Below are 12,654 nucleotides of genomic sequence, written 5' to 3'. Positions count from 1 at the left end.
TGTCAAGCGAAATGGAGTCCTTAAATGAGGGAGGATTTGGTGATATGCCATTTGCAATGGGAGCTGCCGCTGCCACCATTATTCAAAATAGTGTCGAGGAACTACTACAACTAAATGCTAAATAAGTATAACTAAGTATAATTATAATCATAACTATATAAGTTAACTATAAGTATAAAACATATTTAAGTATACTAAATATCTAAATAATGAAAACTTATATTATCTTCTTTTTCTCTTCCACGCTATGCATCCGATTCTGACCCAAGCTTTTCGGTAACCAAAAATACACAATATAGAGACAACAAATAACTCAAAAAACAATCACCGAAGGACAGTATTACAGAAAAACAACATAGCACAAATCCTGCAAAAGTTATATTAATTTAATGAAATTTGCTATCTGAAAGTTTTTGTATTAAAAGTACAGAAAAGCTGGACATACAGCAGAGGCCTACTGAAAAAATTTTTTTCCGCCTGGTTAGATTATAATAAATTTAGTTTAATCCTTTATCCAAGTGTAATCAAACAAAGTTTGCACCTGAACTTCAGGACTGAAGCAACTCATGGTAAAGGTGGACCAAGTTCTCATCACTACTTGTCTTAGTATCTCCCATAATGCAAACTGCATCTCCTTGCGGACATGTATAATGCTATGCATTAAGGGAAGGGCCACTAACCAGACCGGTTTCGAACTTTATTGAGGTCTCGTCAGTGGGAGCCAGACCCAGAAGTGGTGATACTAAAGTGGCAGAAGCAATGGAGAAGTCATATTTAACTATACAAGTTGCCAAAAGGTGTATCATTATTATTAAATTACTCTGGATTTAGAGAAAGATGCTGGAAGTTTTTTTTCACTTGGTTAGACTATACTAAATTTAGTTTAATCCTTTATCCAAGTTTAAGCAAACAAAGTTTATGCCTGAAGTATCTTCAGGACTGAGGCAACTCGTGGTAAAGGTGGACCAAGCTCTCATCACTACTTGTCTTAGTATCTCCAATAATGCAAAGCACATCTCCTTGCAGACATGTATAATTCTATGCATTAAGGGAAGGGCCACTACCAAATGAGTTGCCTCAGTCCTGAAGATACTTCAGGTGCAAACTTTGTTTGCTTACACATGGATAAAGAATTAAATTAATTTATTATAGTCTAACCAAGTGGGAAAAAAAAACTTCCAACATCTTTCTCTAAATCCAGAGCAATTTAATAATAAGATGAGACACCTTTTGGCAACCCATATAGGTAAATATGACTTCTCCATTGCTTCCACCTTAGTATCACCACCTGTGGGACTGGATCCCACTGACGAGACCTAAAGGTCGAAACCAGTCTAGGTAGTGGCCCTTCCCTTAATGCATAGCATTATACATGTCTGCAAGGAGATGTGCTTTGCATTATGGGAGATACTAAGTAGTGATGAGAGTTTGATCCACCTTTACCGCAAGTTGCCTCAGTCCTGAAGATACTTCAGGCACAAACTTTTTTGCTTACACTTGGATAAAGGATTAAACTAAATTAAATTTATAACCTACTCAGAAAAACATGAATGCCAAGGAATGCATTTCCCAAAGCTCTGTGGTCAACATACGAAACTTTTATAGTTTCTACATTCGGCTTTGAAATAATGCTGGATCTAATATCCGCTTTGCATCTGTAATGGAATGTTTGCTTAGTATCAATCAAAACAATCAGTTTACTTAAAATTTAACATTGCCCCTTCAGAATTCAACAATAATTAAGAGACAGATGTTTTCATCTAAGTGAAAGAGAGAATTTATTTGCTTGAACATAAAGGATTTGAATGGGTGATGTACAAAAAGCACCAGTAGCTAATTGGATACACCATCACAAATTACATATGTAATGGAATGAGAAGTTGATTCATACACAGAAAATGGTGGGAAAGTGAAATTTGTTACTTCCTGCAAATATTTAATATTCGTAAAGAAATGTGTGGGACTTGTAATTAGTAAAATTCTGTAATGAGTTTTTCAACCCTGAACCTAAAACAACTTAAGACATCCAGGTGTTATTACATCCCACAGAACTGAAGAGCAAAGAAACACCATTAAGTAAGTCATTAAACTCTTATTCTGATATTTAGTATTTTTTTTTAGTGTTCAAGCATGTGTGTGTGTGTGCTCAGATGTGTGTTTAAAAAAAGAAAAACATTTTTACCAGGGTGGAGAAAAGGAAAGGAATTTGCCAAAGGTTGTTCTGGTGCATCCTTAGCTTTTCCTCTGACTTTTAGGGTCTTTTTAATGACATCAGCATTGTAAAATCCTTCTTCTCCATATTCATCATCATCATCTTCTTCACTGCCAAAAACAGTTTTTAAATTTCCTGTTTCATAATCTGAAATGCAAGAAAGCAACAAAATATTCCATATTTTCATCATCTAGAAATGCAAGATTGGAATAATTTATATAAGAGTAAAAATACAAATATTATTAGTTGGATTTTTATGTTTAATAAACTAATTTAAGGAAGGCAAAGCTCATTTTATTTACACCTAGAGAAATTCAAATTTTATTAGTAATTACTCATAAACCTGCAAACGCCTGCCAAGTGTAGTGTACTTGCTTTCCAACCAACAGGCTATGGATCTGAATTCTGCCATGGGTGCAGAATGCTTGAGAATGTCTTCAAATGCAAGATAATTTCATTGCTCAACTAAAAAAAAAAAAAAAAAAAAAGTGAAGAGGTTTGAAGTTCCATGTTTGATCTCTAAAGCAGGATTTCTGAATTATATAATAATAATAATAATTATTATTATAATTATTAAAAAACTCCTTGTCCCATCCACAATACTGAATATTATATGTGTACAACATTATAAGAGTGGGAGTCACCTGCAGGAAATAATAAAACAATTTCATATAATCGTAACAATGGAAATTATGTTTTTGCCTCTGTGTTGAGGTCATCTTCAGGAAACAAAAGTTGGTCGATTGGTAGAGCCTCTGCTACTAATGGCTTAAGCAAGTTTGAGCACGGTTAGTAGTTGGATGGAGTTCCATCGTTCGATGCTGTTGGCACACTCTCCCTCGATGAGTCTTTGGACTCCCTGGAGGTGTCACATAATAATAATAATAATAATAATAATAATAATAATAATAATATAGATAGATACACAAGAGAAAAGCATCTTCTTTTTCATCCATTATCTGTCCAGTGCAGTACGAAGGCCTTTATTCAGTCCTATCTTGAGCCTTTCTATGCCACTGAATTCCAGCCATTTCTTTAATCTCATCCTCACACTGTCTCTTGGGTCATCCTTATAGCTCTCTTTCCATCTCTGGAATCATTTAGAGATTAACTCTATCCATTTTTGAGTGTTACTTCTTGCAATATGACGAGCCCATTGGCATTTGAATCTTTGGATGACTGGATGATATAATTTCTCTCACCCCTAGTCTGGGCTCTGATACAAGTAATCTGCTTTCTATCTTGAATGATATACCAAGTACTGATCTTTCCATTTTCCTTTATAATCCTCAACTTGTTGGTCAATATTTTAGCCAAGTCCATGGTTCACCTCCATATGTGACGATCAGAAGAATACAACTATTGAATATTTTTATTTTCTTTATCAGTCACTATGCTTTATGCATAGCGACTGATAAACTGAAAGGATAATCTTCCTTAATTATGAACACAAGTTCTTCCACATACAACTTGCATGATATAGTAAAACAATATTTTTCTACTTGTTAAACTTTAGTTCTTCAACACTATGTATATAATGCTAACAATATTTAATAGTATCTGTAACTCATTAATTAATGGTATTATCAAATTATATATTTGGTTTTATCCTTTATCCAAGTATGAGCAAACAAAGTTTGCACGTGAGATACTTTCAGGACTTAATTAGTAGCATAATCCATAATGGCATTATCCTTTAAACGGAAAGACTGTTTTTGATCCTATTTTAAATGTGATGAATATTATTATTATTTCAGTGATTTCCATGGAGTCACAAGACTCATCATGGAAGGTCAACAATAGTCAATACAAAGTCTTTAAACTCATCCATGGTTACACATTCACCACCCTATCACAGAATGAATTCTATGCTATTATCACTCTCCATGTCAAAAACTTGCTTCTTACAATTACCGTATGAAAATCTCCTTTAATAGCCCTTCGACAGCCTAAACGCCTCAATCATATCTCCTATCCACCAGGGGATTGTAACATAGACTGCCTTCTTGTGGTGCACCCTGGATAACGCTAAATAATCTACAGCGACAGATGGCTCCATACTCTCTTAGCAGGACTCACGGACACAGGCTCTCAGATAACCGACATACACCTACCGAGGATCTGAGAATCAAGAATGTGGGCTCAAAAGGCATAAGTAGGACTAAATGCAAAGTTTTTACTAAGATCCTGAATTACCATCAAATAGATGTAGTCGTAATACAGGAAGCTCACGCTAAGGTCGATCTAGACCTACTAATGAGAGGGAAAATACATGGATATAATGTGATTAATTGCATAAACCATTCCAAATATGGTGTGGTAGCATATATAAAAAATGACATTTCTAATTATAAGATCTGTGAACCAAGCACAAGCAATATATAGTGTATCTAAATTGTAGAAACCTCCCTTAGTTAAATGGCCTAATCAAATACTGTCCCAGCAACAACATACAAGCATAATTTTAATTGTCATCACTCGCTTTGGGGCTATAGAAAGGATGACCTAAATGGTACCCTACTAGTGAACTAGATGGAAAATCAAAACCTCTATCTGATCTTTAATGCCAAAGATAAACTGAGCTTTCTCTCCTCTAGATGGGAAAGAGGATATAACCCTAATATGCGCTTCTGTACTACTGACAATAATGGCAGCCACGTTCCCATCTCTAGGAAAGTATTAGACAATTTTCCAAACAGCCAACATCGACCTATAATCTATAAAGTAGACCTAAATATTCCAATCATAAAAACAGTATTAAAGCCTTGGTGGAACTGTCTCAAAGCTGACTGGAATTCTTTTAAGAAACAGTTTGACACAGTAATAAGATTTATAAAGCCCACTGTAAACAATTACAATAGATTTGTTGATATTATTGGTGCTGCCAAACAAACCATTCCAAGAGGTTTTAGGAGAGATTATATCTCAGGCTGGAATAGTGACAGTGAAAGACTGCATAAAGAATTCTCTACTAATAATAACCCTACAGTAGCCACTGAGCTACTGAAGTCTCTTGACAATGCTAGAAAGGACAAATGGATTAAAACAATGAACAATTTTAATTTTACTCATTCTAGCTGAAAAGCTTCATCCCTGATTAGGAAGCTTGACCCTAATACAAGGACTTCTGGTAAACTGCCTGCCATAAATCCAAAACACACTGCAAAGCATATAGTTTCAATGACTAAATATCCTCAAGATAGAGTAGCTACAAAAGAGGGGAAACAAAAACTAAAAAATCTTAAAACAGATCTTCCACCATCATCACTATCTCAGGCTTTCACTGCCCAGGAACTTGCCCAGGCAGTTAACTCACTGAGGACTGGGAAGGTGGACAGACTCGATAACATCTACCTTGAATTCATTAAGAACTGTGGACCAAAAACTATTAAATGGCTTACTGCTATGTATAATAATATCCTGGACTTTGGCATGCTTCCATCAATTTTTAAAGGATCTAAAATCATTGCCCATCTTACAACCTCGCAAAGACCCTACATTGCTCCCAACTACTGTCCTATCACCATGTTAAGCATCTGCCTGAAACTTCTCGAAAGAATGATATACAACAGAATTTCTTCAGGTATACTTAATAGATCTTCATAGGAACAGGCTGGCTTCAAACCTGACAGAAGGTGTTGTGATCAAGTACTGGCCTTGACAACTTTATAGAGAACGGTTATGAAAAACAATTGAAAACAATAGTGGTATTCGTGGACTTCTCTGCTGCCTATGACACAGTGTGGAGAGACGGTCTTATTTTAAAATTCCTAGAAACTATCCCAATTAGCCAACCTAATTAATCAAACACTAGTACACAGATATACCCATGTGTTTTTCAAATATTAGATGTGTCAAAGAAGCGTTCTTATACTGTTTTGTTCAAACGCGCATGCGGCCCTTGGGTAAATCTTTTTTTTTTTTTTTTTTTGATGCAGCCCTTGGATTACCATATGTTGGACAGCCCTGATCTAATAGATTAATTTCCTTTGTTATTTTATTATTTAGGAAAGTATTAATAAATATTTATAAATAAATATAAATATTTTGTTGTATAATATATTTAAACTCTGAATTATAATTTCTTTATCATTTTTAAATAATTCATTATTGATATTACAAACTGAAGTAAATTTGCAATTTATTTTGAAGTATCATGGAGTAAAGAAGAAACAGAAAAATGACATCTGTAGCTATCACTTAATGAATATCTTTTTCAAGTATTATACATGAAAATGATTTTTTAACATATTTACAGTTGAAACTGTTTAAAATAAATGGTGTACTTAGTGTAGTTTATAATTATTGTCTTATGGCTAGATGATGATGGAAAGAATTTATTATCTGAAATTGGTCATCTACCTGTACAATGAAAGACGTACACTGCCATCGAGTTGTCTTACAATAATAAAGTTCCAGAAGAGAAGAATATTATTAGTTCCAGTAACTAAAATAAAGTGAATTCTGTGATTAACCTCCCTACCGGCCAATGTGGATGAAATAGTGACACCAAACTGCACTTCTTATCCATGTTATTCAATGGGTTTTAGAGCTTCATATCCAGATTTAGCTCGACATCTATAGGCGTCGTGGCCGGTTGGGGGGGGGGGGAATAGAATTTTTTGAAGATATACATGAAATTTAATTGTAGAGAAAATGCCACATCAATATATCTACTACAGACAGAAAGACCCATAGGCATTTGAAAGATTTGAACAGCATAACATTCTTATATAATCTATTGCTTTCACTGACCCAAACAGTAGCATATTTATCCAGGAATTATCCGATGTGGCATGATAGAGTAGCCCTATTTCATCAGTACTGCAGGTGTCATTATGACTAAATTTTTAAATAAAGATTACGTAATTTTTCTAACACTCCACGTGGTAGAGGTTACCAGCTGGTCCAATTAAATAACATTGTGTCCCAAATTAACAAATTATTTTTATATTCTATAGCAGAAGAGATGGATGAATTCTGGAACATGCTAGATGAAGAAATGAGGGAACTGGAAGAAAACAAGATGGTGATTGTCGGAGGAGACTTGAACGGACACACAGGGAGACAGAATAAGGATGGTGAAAGGGTGCATGGTGGCCATGGAGTGGAAATGAAGAACCAGGAAGGAGAGAGGATTTTTGATTTTGCAGTAGCATTTGATCTGGCAATTGTGAACTCCTTTTTCTGTAAGAGGGAAGAGCATTTTATAACATTCAGAAGTGGCAACAATAGTGTACAGATTGACTACATTTTGACTAGAAGAAAACATCTTAAGGCAGTAACAAATTGTAAGGTAATCCCAACAGATCAGGAGGCGCAGCAACACCAGCTGCTGTGCACAGACTTTAAAATAAAGTCAAAGATAAAAACCTTTGGAAGCCATGAGAGGAAGAAAATTAAGTGGTTTCGCTTAAAAGAAGAGGGTGTGAGGAACCGTTTTAGGGAGAGGGTGTTAGAGAGGATTGCGATGGACTAGAAAGCGTACAAGACTGGTGAAGACATAATTCCAAAGTAATTCTAAGCTGTGCAATTGAGGTGCTTGGTGAAACATCTGGAAAGATTAGAGAGCAGAAGGTGGTGGAATAATAATGTACAAGAAGCAGTGATGGCTAAGAGGAAGGCAAAGCAGAAGTGGACGAGTCAAGAGTAGAAGAGGACAGAGAGAAAAAGCGAGAAGCCAAAAGAGTTGTTGCACAGGCGAAGGACATGGAATATCAAGACCTTTATGATTAATTAGAAACAAAGGAAGGACAGAGAAAGATTTATTGATTGGCAAAATGTAGAAATAAGACATCAAAGGACAATGTTTTAGATTAAGGAACAGATGGAGAATATACTTTGAAGGGCTTCTGAAGAAAATGCAAGGACTCACAGAGAAGATGGGGAGCCTAATGAGGGGATGGTGCAGAACATTAGTAGAGTGGAAGTGAAGGAAGCCATAAAGAGGATGAAGAATGGAAAATTGGTAGGCCCTGACAGGATCCCAGTGGAGGCATGGAAGGCACTAGGGGAAGAGAGAATTGACCTGCTATGGGACCTGTTAATAAAAGTTTGTCAACAGGAAAATATACCTGAGGAATGGAGGGAAAGTACTCTTGTGCCTGTCTACAAGAGTAAAGGGAATGCACAAGAGACTGTAAGAATTACAGAGGAATAAAGCTGATCCCACAGAATGAAGATCCTAGAGAGGGTTCTTGATGGAAGACTGAGGAAGAAGGTGGAGATTGTAAAGGAGCAATTTGGCTTCATGCCTGGTCGATCAATGACAGATGCTATCTTTGGGTTACGACAGATGATGGAAACATTTCGAGAGAAGCAACGGGAGCTACATCTGGTTTTTATTGATCTGGAGAAAGCTTATGATAGAGTGCCAAGGCAAGAAGTCTGGAGGTTTGAGGGAGAAGAAGGTACCGGAGAAATATGTCAGGTTGGTGCAGGAGATGTACAGAAATGTGAAGACAAGAATTCGAACCTGCCTGGGAGAGACGAAGTTTTCCAGTGACAGTTGGCTTGCATCAAGGGTCAGCATTAAGTCCATTCCTGTTTAATATTGTGATGGAGGTGGTGAGAGAAGAAGAGCCTTGGACCTTGGACTATGTTGTATGCAGATCACATCGTGCTGTGTGCAGAATCAAGAGAAGAAGTAGCAGCTAAACTGAAAAGTTGGAGGAAAGTATTGGAAGAGAGAGGTATGAGACTGAGCAGAGGTAAGACAGAGTATATGTGTTGCAAAGTGGATGGCAGCCAGGAGACAGATCTAGAGCTGGAAGGAAATGTAATCAGGATGGTCAGTGACTTTAGATACTTAGGTTCAACAATGAAAGAGGATGGTGAGGCAGTTAAGGAAGTGGGATGCAGGACCGAGGAACTCCATCCTGCTTGTATCCTGCATCCCTAAGAATGGTTAGGGATGTGGCTACATCTCTAAGCATTCTCATCTCCAGCAGAGATGAGAATGCTTAAGTGGATGTATGTTAGAGGTTTAATGAAATATTTACAGCACTGAGAAAGAATTAAAACTAATTTTAATACTTCCAATATTTCGTCTCCGTCACAGAGCCATCTTCGGGGATTACAAAAACTTTTTGTAACAGCGCACACACAAATACAATAAAATACAAAGTGAAACTAAAGTCCTATCTAAGTGGTGCGGCCTCTATGGGCATTTGCAGGTGGCCTGGGATGTAAAGAGGGATCTCTGATAATTAGAGTTTCCCAAATTTTGGGAAGTTTATTGCAACCATATTTGTTTAAATTAGGTTGATTCCTGAGTGCAGATGCAGATTCAAATAATAGTCTATCTTTTCTGAATTTACTATGATGGAGCATGGTGGTTTTTTTCCAGGAGATCCTGTGGGATGTATCCAAAACATGGTCTGCAAGGCTGGACTGACCATAACCGTGTTTGCAGATGTGTTCCATCCATCCAGTTAGAAGAACTGTGTTCTTCTAACCAGATGGCTGCTGACCTGCCTGTTTGTCCGAAGTAGGCAAGTTTACAGGAACAAGGTACTCTATATACGCCAGGTACTGAAAGAGGAGGAGGCTGGTCTTTAGTGGAGCGGATATGGGTAGGAAGTTTACGGTGGGGCTTAAAAGCTGTATGGAGGTTGTACTTATTTAATGATCTGGCTATTTTTTCTGAAGCAGCACGGATGTAAGGAATGGTGATGGCATTTCTGAATATATGTTTTTACGGTTTACCCAAAATCAACAAACCTAATTCTCCCCTAAGACCTTTAGTAGATGCCAGCAATGCACCTTGCTACAAATTATCAAAGCAGGTAGCTAACTCTTTGACCCCCCTCACTGGTCTTACCTCATCATATGTAAAAAACTCCACCCATTTTAAAAACTTAATTGAAAATCTTACTTTAAATAAAACAGATATATTGGTCAGCTTTGACATCATCTCTTTGTTTACAAATATTCCCCTAATCGACACCTTAACACTCTTAAAAAACGTTTATTCCTTCTGATATCTTAGAGCTCTTTTCCTTTGCCATCAACTCTGATTATTTCTCTTGGAAGAACAAAATCTACAGTCAGATAGAGGGAACTGCCATGGGTTCCCCCCCCCCTTGCCAATTATTACATGGAAAATTTTGAAAAACGAGCCATTGACTCTTCCCCTCTAAAACCTTCTATCTGGCTAAGATATGTAGATGATGTGTTCTCTATTTGGCCTCATGTCCCAGACACATTAGATTCCTTCCTCGGTCACCTCAATAGTCTACATCCAAGAATCCAGTTTACAATGGAAAAGGAAAATAACAACAGTTTATCCTTCCTAGACACCTTAGTAACACACCTTCCTAATGGTAACCTTTCTTTCTCTGTATATAGAAAACTTACTCATACAGGCAGATATTCACAAACTCTCCCACCACCATTCCTCCCAGCAATATGGCATTATTAAAACTCTGACCAATAGGGCCCACAATCTTTGTTCCAGTAAAACTGCCCTTTCAACTGAACTCAAACATATTCACAACACCTTCCTTTCCAATGGTTATAATGACTACAGAATTAAAAAAATAATCAAGTCCTTCCCCATTCTCCGACCATCTCTTCAGAAGGACTTCAGAAATGCCATCACCATTCCTGACATCCATGGTACTTCAGAAAAAATAGCCTGATCGTTAAAAAAGTACAACCTCCATACAGCTTTTAAGCCCCACCATAAACTTGCTGCCCTTATCGGCTCCACTAAAGACCAGTTCCCTCCTCTTTCAGTGCCTGGTGTATATAGAGTACCTTGTGCCTATAAACTTGCCTACTTCGGACAAACAGGCAGGTCAGCATCCATCTGGTTAGAAGAACACAGTTCTTACATCTGCAAGCACGATTATGGGCAGTCTGGCCTTGCAGACCATGTTTTGGATACACCCCACAGGATCTCCTGGAAGAAAACTACCATGCTCCACCATAGTAAATTCAAAAAAGAAAGACTATTCTTTGAATCTGCACTCAAGAATCAACCTAATTTAAACAAATACGGTTGCATTAAACTTCCCAAAATTTGGTAAACTTTAATTATCAAAGATCTCTCTTTACATCCCAGGCCACCTGCAAATGCCCATAGAGGGAGCACCATCTAGATAGGATTAGTTTCACTTTGTATTTTATTTGTGTGTGTGCTGTTACAAAAAGTTTTTGTAATCCCCAAAGATGGCTCTGTGATGGAGATGAAATATTGGAAGTATTAAAATTAGTTTTAATCCTTTCTCAGTACTGTTAATATTCCATTAAACCTCTAACATGAATTATTCACAGCGCTTAAGCCTCAACACACGTTCTTTCTGGTCACACCGCACATCCACTTAGGTTGATGTGCAGCGGGACCAGAAAGGATCATCTGAGAAATGATTATGTAAGGAGAACGGTGAAAGTTGCAAACTTAGGAGCAAAGATACAGGAGGCAAGGTTGAGATGGTTTGGTCATGTGATGAGGAGGGAGGAAGAGTATGTGGGAAGAAAGGTCATGCAGATGGATGTGCAGGGGAAGAGGAAGCGTGGACGGCAAAGAAGAAATGGAGGGAGATGGTGGAGGAGGACTTGAGGATGAAGAACTTGGATGTGGCTACAGCCCAAGACAGGAGGTTGTGGAGGAGACTCACCACAAACAGCAACCCTACTTAAGTAGGAAAAGCTGCAGAAGAGGAAGTTATCTAATCATTTTCATGAATAAATATTGTATACTGGAAATATTCTGAGAATAATATTCGGGAATGTGTCGAAAATCTCAGACCCATAACATCTAAATAACATCTTGTAACAAATGTCAGTGACCAAGTATTTTTAAACATGGAATTATTTATGAATTATCGGGAATTAACACATCAAACTCTTCACGATTCAGGAAAGGGAATAAGGGAATACTGCTGTTAATGAACGGTCATAAAAATTGCCTGCAAGCCGATTACAACTACATCCTGATAAAATGATGAGATATAGAACTCTTGATCCTCACGTACCTTTCTTTACATGCTGCCTGAGATAGTTATCTCTCAAGAACTCAAGAAATTCCCAATCTATACCGCCATAACTAAAACCACCCATAATAATTACTCTTCCTTTGTTCACTAATCCAAGTTGTTTATACAATTTGTCATCACCACCTTCACACATTCCCAGGCCTATAGCAACATCCAACTAAATATGTCTTCCTCTCAACAAAGTTAAAAGAAACATATAATTATCAATTATTATTATCAACACCTGACCTCCATGGAGTCAGACTCACTCCATGTTACACCACAATGCCTCATAACCACTGCCACTATTTCCCCCTTTCATGTCTACCTTATGTGGACTTAATTCTCCTGCTAACATCAGAAGCAATCACCCTCCCTTCCTGCCCTTTCCATCCTTACGAAAATTACTGTACCCTTCCATTTCTGTTCCCGTTATGATATCATCTTCATTCAACCATGTTT

General features: G+C 37.2%; 1 protein-coding gene across 4 annotated transcripts in view; it reads right to left on the bottom strand.

Moving 5' to 3' along the window:
• The window catches only part of LOC150102833 (uncharacterized), a 630,466-nt gene that overhangs the window by 438,689 nt on the left and 179,123 nt on the right, over nt 1–12,654 (bottom strand). For all 4 annotated transcript variants that reach the window (XM_090398795.1, XM_090398798.1, XM_090398796.1 and 1 more), the window contains one exon: nt 2,183–2,359. In XM_090398795.1, the coding sequence (XP_090254921.1) occupies nt 2,183–2,359 (177 nt within the window). The remainder of the gene's footprint in view (nt 1–2,182; nt 2,360–12,654) is intronic.

The sequence above is a fragment of the Typopeltis vanoorti genome, chromosome 10 (genome assembly GCF_054136105.1).
Source record: "Typopeltis vanoorti isolate ZY-2024b chromosome 10, IOZ_Tvanoo_1.0, whole genome shotgun sequence".
NCBI classification, from domain to species: Eukaryota; Metazoa; Arthropoda; class Arachnida; order Uropygi; family Thelyphonidae; genus Typopeltis; species Typopeltis vanoorti.
This window is presented reverse-complemented; position numbering and strand designations above follow the sequence as displayed.